The sequence below is a fragment of the Dromiciops gliroides genome, chromosome 2, assembly GCF_019393635.1.
Source record: "Dromiciops gliroides isolate mDroGli1 chromosome 2, mDroGli1.pri, whole genome shotgun sequence".
In the NCBI taxonomy this organism is placed as follows: domain Eukaryota; kingdom Metazoa; phylum Chordata; class Mammalia; order Microbiotheria; family Microbiotheriidae; genus Dromiciops; species Dromiciops gliroides.
The window spans coordinates 2,115,580-2,131,520 of NC_057862.1; the positions used below are offsets into that span (position 1 = coordinate 2,115,580).

Below are 15,941 nucleotides of genomic sequence, written 5' to 3' on the forward strand. Positions count from 1 at the left end.
CCCTTCAATTGCCTCACTAAAATAAAAATAAAATAAAAAAAATTATATCTTGAGCCAAATTAAACTCAATCAATTCATCTTCAATATTTTATTTTTGCTTAGGGAGTGAATATATAGAGATAAAGGTTTAAAGTTAAATAGACAGTGATTTTTTCAGGTTTTGAGTGAGCTATCATCCATCACTATCTATGTGGAATTCTAGAATGTGATTTCAAAAAAAATTCTAATGATTGATTTGTATACCAGGCTGAGTTTAACTGAAGAAAAAAGAAGGAAAAGGAATGATGGGGTATTTTTTAAAGTCCTGGCAAACTTTTTATTGTTAATAGTAACTGCAACAACATGAAAGATAATAATAATCATACCCTAGCCCTGAGGTTGGATTAGTAAAAACTTGTATTTGAGGTAAAATCTCATGGAACTGATAATTTGATATTGTTATGAGTTTTGAATTTAGGTACAGTTGTTCTCAATTACCATTAAGTTGGTAATCCACATTCAAGGAAAATACCATGAGTGTCTCAAAGGGTGTGTGATTAAAAGAACTATTATAGGTCCTGTGCCTGAAAAGGATGAGAGGATGGCAGGATCCCTCTTGACTTAATTTCCCCATGTGCTATTCCTTTCTTGAATAGGAATGTTTCCCACCTGGTTAATTCTGAGCCTGGCTATGATACCCCTGGCCTATGAATACACCCTGGAAACTTGGCTACACAATTGACTGTTCAGAAAGCTAACTATGACTCTTATCTAAAATTAAATAGAACTAATGATGCTTTATTATTTATACCTATGCTAAGTGACTTTATGCCCTTAGACTTAGGTTCGAGGAATAGACTTGTTATCACAATTGTGTTCTGCCTTCCTTCCATAGCAAATCTCTAACCACACCAGGTAAAAACTGTAATTTAAACAAAATTAATCTTGTTTTTTGAAATGCTCAAGAACCCTCTTAATTGCTGTAAAGGATTCAAGAATAACTGACTTATAGAGTAGTCTACTTTGATATCCTTCCTGTAGTTATTCTGTTTATAAGTTCTGAACTGGTTTTTATCATATGAACTGAATTACTGAAAGACCAATGTGATTAGATGTGTCAGGTTTTGCTAAATTATACTTTCTTATCACTAGCAAACTTAAGCAGATTTATCTAGATAATCTCCACAAGTCACTTGCAAGCCAGAGAAAGTCAAGAAAGTACCTCCCCAAGCCTACCCTGATCCATCCATGGATGCTTGAAAGAGGCACAAGAGGCATTCACCAGACACCTGAAGGATTCCATCCCGGACCCTGGATTTCTATATTCATCATATTGTAATTTTGCTTGTTTTATTCCTCTATGTCTTAAGGACTTGTTACCTATCCCATAAGTAGCATGTCATTCTCTGTTCAGACTGATATATTTGGGGACTTGTTAGAAAATTGTGAGTATCTAATAGTATCAAATTGAGGAATTGAAGGGTTACATTCTTGAGTATGACTCTAGCAGAAAGCTGTAAGAAGGGAAAATAATTCATGATGACTCACAAGGTTAGACAATAAAGAAAGAACGGCAACAGAGTTGCCTGATAAACTGCAGGACTGTTTGAATAGGAGACTATGGATGGTCCCCAAAACAAAGCATCTTCAGGATAAGAAAAAATACTCACATCAACTATTATGTCAACTGGGGAACAACTGTTTGGTAAAGAGAAGAGATCAGAGTTGTTTGGACTGAGGATATAAAAACTGGGGCACTTTAAGAGAATTTTTGAGTCTTTCTCATAGTCTACCTGCATGTATGCATGTATCTCATCCCACATGGATGCATTCTGGACACTGCATCTGACAATCAAGAAACTTTTCACTAATTTGAGATAATTTCTGCCTTCTGATTTTTTATAACCCCATCTCTCCAATATCCCTTTTTTGGTTCTCTTCTCCTTTTTTTATACTTTAAATTTTCTTTCTTTTTTTTTTTGGTGAGGCAATTGGGGTTTAAGTGACTTGCCCAGAGTCACACAGCCTAGTGTCAAGTGTCTGAGGCTGGATTTGAACTCAGGTCCTCCTGAACTTCAGGGCCAGTGCTCTATTCACTGTGCCACCTAGTTGACCTGCGTCTCCTCCTTTGTTGACATTCTCTCAAGATCCCTTTTTGATGGTTTTTTTTTTGGTCATCTCATCTATGCTTAATGGGACTAATTACCATCTAAGTTCAGATGTTCACATGCTCAGTCTTATTCTACCTTTCAATTGTAGCCTCATATTACAATTGCCTGCTAGAAGCCTCTACTGGTCAATCAATAAATAAGCACTTCCTGAAGGACTCCTATGTCCCAGGCACTGGCTAGGTAATAGAAATAGAAAGACAAGAATGAATAGTGCTGCTTCCTGAAGCTTTTGTTTCATCATTGCCCCACAGGTACCACAAATCGAACAGATCCTAAACTACACTCATTAGCTTCATCCCCAAACCTAACCCTACCTAAGACTTTCCTATTTTTTGTTGAGGTGATGACTTTGGTTATGGCATCCTATGAAGCAAAGAAAAAACACAAGCACATCCCATCCACTTAGAGCTTCAACAATGATAGTGGCATAATGGTGGAAAACATTGATGGGGGAAGGGGGAAGAGAAAGCTAAAAAATCATATTTCTTCTGTCTACCAACCATTAATTAGATGCTACATTTCTAAAGGCAAGAGCTTGCCCAGGGCTAATTACTTGAACATATAACTAGAAAATAGAAAAGATATACAATCTTGAAATTCTCAATGAAAAATGAAACCATAAGACAGAGAATCGGCAAACTGTATGAAGAGATGGCATTCAGTTTCCCATGTAAGAGACAAATAAAGTGGAGCAGCTGAAGGTCTGGATTCACCAAGCTTGAAAGGCAATGGTGAACAACAATTTCATGGAACACTGGGTCAGCCTTTAATTGCAGGACATGGGAAAACAGCACTTGCAACAAAATTATACAAAGAATATCACACAAAAGATGTGTCCGTATATTGCAGGAGGATGAACGAGGCATAGAAGTTCAAACTAGATTGAATCTAAATGCAAAGGTAGGCACAGTGGAGAATAATGAAAAAGATGTCAGAGAACATGGTTTAGGATGAACAAAATGGGAGGGAACTGCTGGACACAAAAAAGCCTCACATCTGTGTGATAAATATCTTCTTTAGGGAGAGAGTTGGAAGATACTGGACATGGGGAGCACCAAATAGCATCATAAAAAGAAATCAATTATATTTAGTGGTTATGAAAAGATTGGTAGAAGAGGAAATAGAATACTTAAATAACACTGTCTTAAAAAAATAAATGAACAAGCCATCAATGAGCACCTTAAGAAGTCCCCAAGACTAGATGGATTTACAAGTGAATTCTACCAAATATTTAAAAAACAATTCCCACTACCAATAAACTATTTGAAACCAATAGGTAAAATTACTCCTACTAAATTCCTTTTATGACACAAATAGCGTTTTGATACTTAAACCAGGGAGAGCAAAATCAGAGAAGGAAAACTATAAACAAAATTCCTTACTAAATATTGATACCAAAATTTTAAATAAACACTAGCAAGGAGATTACAGCCATATATCAAAAAGGTAATGCCCCATGACCAGGTTGGATTTATATAATGAATGTAATGCCAGTTCAATATTTAAAAAACCATCAGGAGCAGCTAGGTGGCGCAGTGGATAGAGCACTGGCCCTGGAGTCAGGAGAACCTGAGTTCAAATCTGGCCTCAGACACTTGACACTAGCTGTGTGAACCTGGGCAAGTCACTTAAGCTGCATTGCCCTAAAAAAGAAGGAAAGAAAAAAGGAAGGAAAGAGAAACAGAAAATTATCAGCATAATTAATCATTCAATAACAAAAACAACAAAAATTCATATATCAATAGATGCAGAAAAAGCCTTTGACAAAATACAATACCCATTCCTGCTAAAAAACACTAGAAAGCATAAGAACCAATGTAGCCTTTCTTAAAATGATAAGTAGTATCTACAAAGAAAAAGGAATAAAAATAGGTAATGAAGAAAGAAAACTATATCACTCTTTGCAGATGATATGATGATATATTTAGAGAAGCCTAAAGAATCAACTAAAAACTAGGTGAAACAACAACTTTAGCAAAGTTGCAGGATAGAAACTAAACCCACACAAATCATCAGCATTTCTATAGACTACCAACAAACCCCTGCAACAAGAAATAGAAAGAGAAATCCCATTGAAAATAACTTCAGACAGTGTGAACTACTTGGCTGTCTATCTGCCGAGACAAAGCCAGGGATAATGGGAATGCAAGTATGAAACAGTTTTCACACAAATAAAGACAGAGCAAAACAACTGGGGAAATATTAATTGTTCTTGGGCTGGTCAAGCCAATATAATAAAAATGCCAATACTACCTAAATGAATTAATTTATTCAGGGTTATATCAAATTACCAAATAATTATTTTATAGATCTAGAAAAAAAACAAAATTCCTCTGGAAAACAAAAAGTTAAGACTATTAAGAGAATCAATAAGAAGAAATGTGAAGGAAGGTAGCCTAGCAAGTCTAGATTTCAAATAAATATAAAGCAGTAGTCATCAAAACTGTTTAGAGCTGGCTAAAAGGATGGTGGTGAAGAAAATGATGATGGTGATGAACATGAAAAAAATACTCTCTACCTCCAGAGAGATAACTGATGAAATATGAATGTACACTGAAGCAGACTTTTTTCACTTTCCTATAAAACCAACTCATCAGCTGGTAGAGCTGAGAACAAGTCCTACCATTCTGGAAAGCAATTTGGAAATATTAAAGAAGACTAACTAAAGCATCCTCATTCCAACTCAGATGCTCCATTGCTATGTATATAACCCAAGAAAAAGAAAGATTACATATACACATGAAAGTATTCATAGCAACAATGTTTTGGTTGTAGCAGAGAACTAGAAACAAAGTAAATGTCCATTTATTGTGGAATGATAAAAAATTATAATCCATAAATGTCATGGAATATGATTTTGTTGTAAGACAAGGTGAGTATGAAGAATAAAGAGAATTGTGAGCAAACATATGAAATGATAAAATGGAAAGTAAGCATAGTCAGGAAAACAATATATGAAATGACTACCACAGTACAGGGCAGGTAAGTGGCCCACTGGATAGAGCACTGGGCCTAGAATCAGGAAGGCCTGAGTTGAAATCCAGCCTCAGACACTTAATAGCTGTGTGACTCTGGCTAAGTCACTTGACCACCTTTGGATCAGTTTCCTCATCTATAAAATGAACTAGAGAAGGAAATAGCAAGCCACTCCATATCTTTACCAAGAAAATCCCAAATGGGGTCATGAAGAATCAGACATGACTGAAATAGTTGAACAACCACCACCACCACAACTACAATGTAAATGGAAAGAACAACAAAAAATCATTGAAACTTAATGCTTTGAAATGATAATGATCATTCTTGCCCCCAAAAAGAGATATGAGAAGGCACCTCCCTCTACTCTGTGGTTGGAGTGGGGAACACTATATATAATTGCAGACTTTTTTCAATAGGTTGGTTAGTTTTTCTAAATGATTTTTCTCTATTTGTATTCTTTCTTCTTTGGGATTGACCTCTGGGAGAGGATGGGGAATAATATATTGGGAAATGAAGGTAATATAAAAACAAAATGCATCACTAAAATTTATCTTAAAATAAGAAAACGAGGAGGATTTTTCATGTAACAAGGGCCTGCCCTAACCAATAGACAGATTCTGCCTCACTGGTATGCATGCATTATTTGTTGAGGAGTCTTAAGAAAGTTTGACAGCACTTTGAATGAAAACACTTGGAAGATTTGTAGGAAGATGGAGACCAAGGTCTCATATGATGAGAAGGGTTGGATGAACTGTGATCTGCATCATTAAAGAAAATGTCCACATCAGGGAGATCAGAAATCCACTGAAGCAATCAAGTTTGTGACTGATAGATTTCAAAGGTATAGTTAAGATGGAAAATGTTTTAATAGAATTAATTTGATGTTCTTGAATTCGGGATAATAGATCTAATTGGGGGCATTATCGAGGACACATATTTATTTACCCATAGTGTATTTGATCAGTTTAGTTGATAGATCATGGTACAACACTTTGACATATGTAATATAGCTAAATTCTCTGGAAGTTTTTGAAAGCGACCATCATGTAATTCTCAAATTGGGAAAGTTTACATAGCCATGTGTATAACTTGGCCATGTATTCATGAGACTAATTATTGGCAGCACAGTTTTCCTTATATGTTCAAAATTTTAATTGTTCGTAGGTTTTTCATTGTTACATGTTTCTGTGTTGTATATTCCTAAACCCTTTGCATTAGGATTTATGAAATATTTTGAAGTTGTGTTGCTCACAGTTGGAAAGGAGCCTAGAGTAATAGCTGGAGAAACAGAGGGCTGGAACTCAGGGAGTTGGTGCTGATTAATGGGAGCAGTGGTACAGGTTTGAGATAACTGGCATTAACTGGCAAAACATGGAGGGACTATGGGCTTCAGCTACTCCTATTTTGTCCTTTCTTTCTTTTTCTTTCTATATCCCTAGGATGGGGCATTTAGGCTTAATAGAGTCTGGTACATAGCTGATGAGAATATTGTTGATTTCAACTGGAAACCAAAGGCAGGGGCACTCATTGGGCTTGGACACATTGATTTTTTTACTTTGGGAATATTGAGATATGTTGTAGCATTGTTTCAATTATATAATTTTATTATTTATTGCATTAGAATGGTATTCATAGTCTATGATTTACTTGTGTTTTATTTAGAGCTACTGTATATTTGCATTGGACTTGAATTGTGCTATTCTTATTGTAACAAAGACTATCCTATGGAGTATGATGCAATTCTTTTTCATTTTTGGTCTATCACATGGGGACTTCAGAGCCTGCTTCCAACTATTTAGTGACCAAATGCTGAAAAGATTTGTCATTTTAGCATAATGTGGCAAACTCTGATGCTGCGGTCCTCCCCTAGCCCATGACAGTGACAGTGGGGCAGGGTATTGCATTCATTAATATGAGAGCCAGAAATTGACTCTGTTTCTTCTTGTTCAACTCACCAGGTGGCATCACGTAATACCAAGACTTCCAGGGAGAAGGGAAGAAAAATTGGCTTTCCTCTATTTTAGCATTATGGTGACCATGTCCCATGTAGAAGCTAGGGCATGGTACTCTACTAGGTGAGCTTGCATCTCAGCCCTGGCTCCCTTTTATGCCTCAGGCTTTATTCTTTTTTCATCTTAGGTCGATGTGTATATCTCCCAAAATTCACATCCAGTCTTGGCATCAACTTTTAAAGAGGTCTGGAGCTCCTAGGTCCTGTGGAATTGGAGCCTAATGGTAGCAGGATAGGAGATCTTGGCAACTACTCAACTGTTGTTGGAGAGTAAGGCCAGCAACAAGAGGATTAGCCCAAGCCTGGCCATTTTACCAGAAGACATGTATGTGGGATTGTTTGGAAGAACTGAAGTGAAATGGGAAATGCCTAATTAGCACTCTTGCCAAAAGCCTTATGTTCAAATGAGGTCTAAGTATCAGCCTCTCAACATAATGTTGGAAGGCTGATGACCTAAGCCTAATTCCAAGGCAGGCAAACAGGAAGCGCTATATAAATAGTAGTTATTAGAATGACGTTAATGATGTCAATGTAGTTGTAAGTTAAGTTACTAAATCTTTCAAGTCACTCTGTTAATGTGCACTGTGAGTCTTTTATAGTGAGCTTTCTTCTTTGGTGTGTAGGAATAAATTGGTTATCTCATACCTGATCCATGTTGAACATCAAGTACATTTTGCCTCCCTCTTTTATGGGGAAAACCCAGACATGAATCATAACTAAAGTTATAAGGAAATGTGTTCTCCAGAAAATAAGGTGTGTGTGTATGGGGCGGGGGGGGGGGGGGGTTAATGAGCCAAAGAATTTGAGAACAAAGTGCCTATTACCAACTGTTTAATCCCAGGTGGTCAAGGTGAGTCCAAACACTTGTATATAACAATAATAATAACTATTATTATCATTATCAATATTATGATAGCATTTATATAACACTTTAAGGCTTTCAATGTACTTTAAAGATATATAATTTTTATCCTCAAAACTACCCAGGAAAGGAGTGGTGGTAGGTGCTGTTGTTATTATTACCATTTACAGATGAGGAAACTGAGCCAGATAGAAGTTAATTGACTTGACTAGAATCAAATAGCCTGCACATATCTGAAACCAAATTTGACCTTAGGTCTTATTGACTCCAAGCCCAACACTCTGCACTGTGGCTCCCCCTAGCCACCTCCTGGCTTTATCTATAGGTAGATAATTGATTTCTTCATTCATATACACCTGCATATGTGCACATCACCTCCATGCAGATGACTCCAAGATTTATATATCCAGCCCCAGTCTCTTCCCTGAATTCAACTCAAGGATTTCCATGCTAATTTGGACATTGCAAACTAGACATCCCTTAAACATCTCAAACTCAACATGTAGAAACAAATTTATCATCTCTCCTGCCCAGACCCATCTCTCCTCTTTTCTCCATTTCCCTATTTCTTGGTCCCAACAAAACAGAGGATGACACATTTTCCCTAGGCCTCGCAAATCCTCAAAACCCCCATAAAATAGAAATTTTGTACAAAAGGCAGAGAATTGACAAGTGTCTCCATTGTACCTACTAAGGTACAATGTTATGAATTAACAGCATAGAAGGCTAATTCCTTATGTGCGTACTTATTACTTCTCTCCCACCATCCCTGAAACCGTGGCAGAGGACAAGAAGATAAGCATCTCAAAGTGAAGGCCAATTCCCAGAAAAGAAGCAAAAGCAAGAATATTGAAAAGAATTAGTTTCCTGTATTAAAACTTTGGCAATATACACCTTTGGGTCTTAAACATTTTTAAGGTGGATGAAAATAGAAGCTACTTTGTACACTAAGGGTGTTTTTCTAGAAAGGAGCCCATTGACCCAATTTTAGGGAGACCCAGGCATGAGCCATAATATGCATACTTGATTTAGGTGGGAGGCAATGATTTGGAGAGGATGTGAAAACAATCTTTGATCCCCTCTCTTCAGGGTTAGACTGGAATGCAGGTCTGCTTGAGACAAGTGTTAGAGCCCTTTGGGTGGGAACAACTCCCTACTCTGACCTTGAGAGATTTCATATGTGAGAAATGATCATTAATAATGAATATCTTCGGGAGATTCAGAGCTTCCCCCTTTCTTCCAAAAGTCCTTCAGTTTTTCCTGAAAGACTTTCCTGATAATATTGCTTTTGATTCTCTTCATCTTGATCAGACCCATTCCAGGTTTGCAAAAAATTTAAGGTGTGGAAGCTCACTGTGTTCTATTCAGGCATGGTTGGAGATAGATTCATTTGTCTGATAGCTGAAGGCTGAAGGTGGTCTGAGTAGAGATGATCTCTGTTCATGGGTCATTCAGCCCCACCCCCCACAACTGAAAAGGGTATACATTCTTTGAACTAACAGCCTAAAGCTATGGTTGATCTGATAGCCCACCTCCAATTATGTTAACCAATTAGATTTGATTGCTGTTTCATGAACCACCTACTTTTTGGAAGGGTATATGAAATATAAGCCTGCTGCCATGATTGTCTTTAGTCTGAGAGAGATGGCCAAACAACAATCCTTTTTTTTAATAACCTGTTGTTCTTATTAATAAAATTATTAAATTACACAGAAACTATGTCTCTCATAATTTTGTCACAAATAGGGACTGTCTCTCTGGGATAAGTTGTACGATCCTACACTGAAGAAACAACTTTTCACTTCTGTGTTTGTATTCTCCACACCTATGACCCAGAGCAGGTGCCTTCAAAAGGCTTGTTGAAACTCTGAGTCTCAAATTCTGATGAATGTAATGGCAAAGCAGAAGTGCAAAGGGCTGAAGATGAATCAGGCCACCGAACACCTCCTGCCAGGATGTGGATGTCCCTCCCACTGAGGAGGAGACCTGCACACTTGGGGCATGACAATGAAGGATATTTATTTGACTGGCCTACACACAGTTACTGGGAGGGTTTTCCAAATTTGTTCTATGGAAGGGGAGTCAAAGGTAAGAGAATAAATGCTTATAAAAGAAAATTTTAAATAAAACATATTGAGAGCCACCACAATATGAATGCTTGTTCATTGTTTGATAGGCAGGGTAGTTATCATTATCCTTTTTTCTTATGAAGAAATCAAGAGAGGCCCAATCATCCCTTCAGGATTTCAGAGTGGGGAAGGGGAGAGAGGAGTGAGAAACATTGTCTATGGAAGGCTTCAGACAGAGCCTTGCACATGATAGGCATCCAATCACCATTTGTTGAATGGATGGATGGATGGATGGATGGATGGATGGATGGATGGATGGATGGATGGATGGATGGATGGATGGATGGATGGATAGATGGATGGAATGGCCCAGATTCACATGGTCCTACAGGTTAACCTTCACTCTTTTGTTTTCTTTTGATGACTGCCAGGTGGTTTTGCTCAGGATTTCTGATCCTTAATGGATTTAGTACCAGAGGGAAATGTCACATACAAAGAAGCTGGACAAGTTATAGCCTCAGTCAGGGATGACCTTCCCCTGCAGACTGCTGGCCCCTGCTGGTGGAACTTGGTTGGTGTCATGAACCCCTTGGGAAGATGGCAAGATCCAGACTTCTCCGAATTACATTTTTAAATATAAAAGAAATTACATCAGATTACAAAGGAAACTAAGACTGATAAAAATAAAGGTTTATTTTTCCCCATCCAATGCCATGGATCCTCACAGAAGTCTGTCCATGAATCCTGGGTTAAAAACCCTTATAGTAAAATAGAAGCTTCTTCAAGTCCAGAATGTTCTTACTTTTGCATTTGTACCTCCAGCACCTACCTAGCACCTAGTAGCTGGCACATAGTAGGGTTTTCATTCATTTGTTTATACATTTATCCATACCTGATAAATAGATCCTCTGGAAGTAGATGTAGGTAAGACAAAATTCCAGAAGTGTCCTTGGAGCTAGTGATCTGTATGTCTCTTTGCTGGGAGAAGGCAAAGAGTAACTCCATAGGGCTCTCTAATCTCAGTCAGGTTAGGATTTTTGTGGGGGAGTTGTATGTTTATTTTTGTATTATTTTGTTTTTACAAGGGAATTGAGCCCTGACTCTAGTCAGAAGATCTGGGTTCAAATCCCATCTCTGATATTTATCATCTGTGTGACCTCAGGGAAGTGACTTAATATCCTTGCTCCTCAAAGTTGGACAAGATGGCCCCTGAAGGGCCTTTTCCCTCTAAATCTGATTCTAAGTGCTCAACTCCAAAGACATACAACTGGTTTTTTTCTAAAGCTTAGTTTAGGTCACAGATCTTTCAGTGATGCCCCTTACCCCTCGACCAACACACATAGTCCCTCTATTCTATCCAGTCACAACACACCAGGTTTCTTGGTGACAGATGAGAGCTGTCTGCCTTCCCATTGCCTATGTAACAAAGAGATATCCAAGCCCATTCGAGGCACCCACCCCTGCAATTACTAGATGCTATTGGTCTGATTCCACCCTGATCATTGGTTGAGGGAAGAGAGAAGTAGCTGGGGAGGCTCAGGGAGAAGTTTTGATTCTTCCTCACTGGAGTAGATCACACTCAATAGAAGGCACCATTTTGGAATACATCTGAGGAGGAATGCATATGGAAAAGCAGAGAGGCCTTTGCTTTGAAAAGCTTGGACCAAAGCAAAGTCTCAGTTTGGTCAAAGGAATAGGGATATGTGCTGTCACAAGCTGCCACTTAGCCAGAATGTCCATAAAGGACATTGTCCATAAAGGACACCAGTGGAAGGGAGGCCCTTGACCAGAAGTCATCTGCAGGAATTCTGACTTTCTAGACATGGCTGTTAGCCTTTTCCTTTTTGAATTTCAAAAGGTGATTTGGGTCTTCTCAGGCATTTGTTCTATCTAGATTGGGACCCCCCCCCCTTTTTATTGACATGCTGTGTCTATAATCATTCCTAGATGAGTAAAAAAAGGGTAAAAAGGATCACTGATTTAAAGGTAGAAGGAACATGAAAGATTGTCCAGTCCTGCTCCCTCACTTCACAGATAAGAAAACAAAGCAGCTTAGAGTGGATGGTGCCCCGGTCCAACGACTTTATGAGACTTCCAGTTCTTTGTTGATTATTTGAAATCTGTGCTCAATCTTGCGTGAAGAGAAGTATTTCACGAGCTCCCACTCATTTCTTACAGAATACCAAAATAACAGCTTCCCCATATTCTTCTACAACTTCCAGAGCAAGCTCTGGGATCCTTGGACCTTGAACACTCACCATTTTAAGAAGGCTCTACATCCATATACTAGCGGCTCAAGAAGATAAAAGCCCAGGAAACCTAGTCTTTGGAACGGCACAGCCAGAAGCCAGCATCTAAGGGATGATGTCCTAGGCAGGCCAGTCCTGACTTAACAAAGGCATTCCAGGATTTACGACTGTCTTTGCTTAGGAAATCCCCAAGCCTGGGCCCCTCATGGCGCCAACGCCTCCTGCTGTCTTTCCGGGGTCTTTTCTCATTGGACCCATGGCCAGGTTCCAAAGAAAAATCAGAACATATGGAAGAAAGCAGACAAGGGCTTTCCTGGAATCTCCAATGTTTCTCCAAATGTTATTTCAAACGGGGGGGGGGGGTATGGTAAATATAAACAGCTCGAACCCCAACCTTCCTGCTACAAAGATTACTTCATCAATTAGCCCGATTCCGGAATCAGAGAGACCGAACAAAGGCAAAATCTCCAGGCTCAGAGCCAACCCCTCCAATCCCCTCATCGCTGGACTTCCAGGCTGGTCCCCTTCAACCTTCCTCCCCCTCCCCATCCCAAGGCGTCTCTTTCTTGGACAAGAGAAAAGAGAAGAGCAGAGGGAGACGAGGAGGGGACAGCCAAGATGCAGCAGGACTCACAAGGCCTGAGCTCAGAGGAATCTATGGCGACGCCTTCTCCCAGTGGGACACGGAATCTCCAGCTTTGCAGAGCGCAGGCTGGGAAGGCTCCCCTGAAACACAAGGTCCCAACTACGCTCAAGGACCGCCCGGATTACACTGGCCCAGGCCCAGAATCCCCTCATCCCCTCCGGCCCCAAGGAAAACCAGCAGGAAATGGAATCGATCGGCAACTGCCAGGGAGTGTGGGCTCAGATGAGCTAGTAATTGGTTCCCACGTGCACCCCATGGTTTGTGAACCCCTGGAGGGAGTCGGGGCACAATGTGCTCACCTCTTTCCTGCTCACGGGCCCCGAAGCCAGAGTAGGAAACTGAGGTTCCCGCTGAAGGTGTATGGGGGAGGGGAGAAAGCAGCAAAACCCCAGGTCTGGGACGCCCTGGAGGTCCCCACCCCCACCCCACCCTCAGGCTGCCAGTGCCTATGCGGGAATAGGATAGAGGGAGGGAATGGATTGAGGGAGGGCTGGAGGGAAAGACACAGAGATTGAGGGATGCAGAGAGGAGGGATAAAAGAGGAACGGATGGAGGGAAACCCAGGTGGAGGGATGCAAAGAGGGCTGGAGATGGACAGAGGAAGGGCTGGATGGATCGAGGCTGAAGAGCCGGAGAGCTAGTGATGCTCACTCGCTCGCTCGCTCACCATGATCCGGGGAATGCTCTTCTTGCCTTGGTACGACATGTTCAGTCCCCGCAGACCCCCCGTGGGCCCCCGCCGACTTCCCGGTTCTGCCCGGGTATCTGTCTAGGTTCGCGCCGTGCCAGGGGGTTCTTGGGGCTGGGGGAAGGGCGAGGGTCAGTGGTAGACTTTGGGGGAGGGAAATGAAGGGAGCCTCTCTGGGTTCCCAGACACCAAGGGGTTTGGAACACTGGGTGCGTGTATGTGCGCGCGCGCAAAGTGTGCGGCAGGAGAGACTGTTGTTCTGAAGCCTAGTGGCCCCGCCCTCGGGTGTGGCCCCGCCCCCGTGTCTGGCCCCACCCCGCCTCTAGCCCCGCCCCTTTCAAGCCAGCAGCGGCCGCCGGGCTAGGGACACCTTGGTTGGAGGGGGCTGTGCTCTGGAGAGCAAAGCCGAGGGCGGAGCTCCACCACACTCCAGTCCAGGCCCCCAGATCTCCCCTCGGCCACCCCTTCCCCTTCCCCTGAACTCCCGCCTCCTCCAGGGGTGATGACCCCGTTCTGAGCTGGCTCGCAGCCGGACCGTCGCTGCGTGTCAGTGTGGGGTCCCGCTGTCAGTTCCTGAGGCGGCTCCAGTTTGGTTAGGGTCGGGTAGGGGAAGCTGGGCCAGTATGGAGGGGTGAAAAGGGAGGACAGCCTGTCTCCGGTCCCACTTCCCTCGTCCAGATCTGGGCTTCCCGCTAAATGAGCCCTCGGGCAAAGGGCAAGAGGCTGGCCTGGTTCTACGGGAGCAGAACTAGGGGAAGAAAGTGGGAAAGATGGGCAGGTGGGACGCGGAGATTCTGCAAGGAGGTGACACTTGTGTCTAGGGCTCAGGGGTAGGAGCCTAAAAGCCAAGTGAGGCCGGAGCTGCCTGGAAGAAGGCAATGTCAGGCCTCTCGCTTCTAGGGCTTGGACTTTTCTTTCGGTCCAGATCTGTCTCTTCCTATCTCTCTCTCTCCCTGTCTATAGTTATATACACACATGTGGACTGGACAAACGCCCAAACAACTCCGTCTCTCAGCGGATCAGACTGAAGACGTCCTGATCCGAAGCCCTCTCTTCCTCCCTCCCTCCTTCCCTCCCTCTCTCACGCACTTATTCATTTGTTCACTCACTCCCCATCTACTGGGGCTCCCAAACTTGCTCGTCTTGGTTCTCTTCTCTTCCCAATCCCCACTCTGGGCCAAGTCATAGCTCCTGGCCTCGGCCTTCAAGGCTTTACTGGGTCCATTCCCAATACCTCCACCAAGGAATCCTTCCTCAAGTCAGGGGAGTGGGTGCTAGTTGGAATGCCCCCCTACCTGGGGCTGGTTCGGAGGAACCCCAGCGGCAGATTGGGGGCCGGGCTCCCAGGACCCTGCGCCCTCTTCGGTGGTCTCGCGGGTACTGCTGTAGGTCTCGCTGGCCTGGGTGGAGCTGGAACTTAGGCGGCCGCTCCTCTTGGCGATACTCGTCGAGACGAAGGTCAGGGTCTTGTTTTCAAAAGCGTCTGCCACATTGCAGAACATACCGCCGAATTTGTGCCTGGCTTTGGGGCTGCTGCCCGAGCCCAGGGAAGCGAAGCAGGCGGGCAGTTCTGGCTTTCTGGTCTGAGGTTCTTGCCTCTCGGCCATGGGGTGGCCTCCAGAGAAGGTCTCCCTGGACAAGCCTTAAGCTTTGCGCCCGTAGAGGGCCAGGAAATGAGTAGAGGACTGTCACAATTCCTGGCCCCGAGTTAAGAGAGGTCTCTGCAGTCTTGAAGTGCAGACCAGAAAGCCAGTGGAGCTGTCCGGGAATCTGTGGTGCTGAACGCAGGCGGGCCAGCCTGGGAATCCAGGAGACCCGCCCAGATACCTAGGGGGAGGGTACCCTCTCCTGTCACTTACTTTTCTTGAAGATTTCTCGGCTCTGTTTGATTGTGGGGAGAGATAAGCGTGTGGTGGCTAGGAGGTTTGGGGAAACGGAATATTCAGAACTCCTTGGCAAGCCTTCTCTAGCCACTCCACTTTCTCATCTCCAGGAACTGTATGCCCCTGACTCCACTGGGTAACATCTGGGAAATGAAATGGGATCTGCTGACTGAACATGACCAAGACTCAAATTAAAAATGGGCTTGGGGGGGGGGCAGCTAGGTGGCACAGTGGATAGAGCACCGGCCCTGAAGTCAGGAGTACCTGAGTTCAAATCCAGTCTCAGACATTTAACACTTACTGGCTGTGTGACCCTGGGCAAGTCACTTAACTCCAATTGCCTCACAAAAAAAAAAATAGGCTTGGGGGGCACCGGATAAGGGTCCGGGTCTGAGTCCTGGTGT

At 42.5% G+C, this 15,941-nt stretch overlaps 1 protein-coding gene across 3 annotated transcripts in view; it reads right to left on the reverse strand.

The window, feature by feature from the left end:
* DPYSL4 (dihydropyrimidinase like 4) overlaps window positions 1-15,276 on the reverse strand; it is a 64,719-nt gene extending 49,443 nt beyond the window's left edge. The window contains exon 1 of one of the 3 annotated variants that reach the window (XM_043988044.1): window positions 14,950-15,276. In XM_043988044.1, coding sequence (XP_043843979.1) covers window positions 14,950-15,261 — 312 coding nt within the window. In that variant the 5' untranslated portion in view covers window positions 15,262-15,276. Of the gene's footprint in view, window positions 1-12,329; window positions 12,352-13,633; window positions 13,919-14,949 lie in introns of those variants that run through there. The other 2 variants (XM_043988045.1, XM_043988046.1) reach the window with 2 other exon arrangements.
* Between the last annotated feature and the right edge of the window lie 665 nt (window positions 15,277-15,941).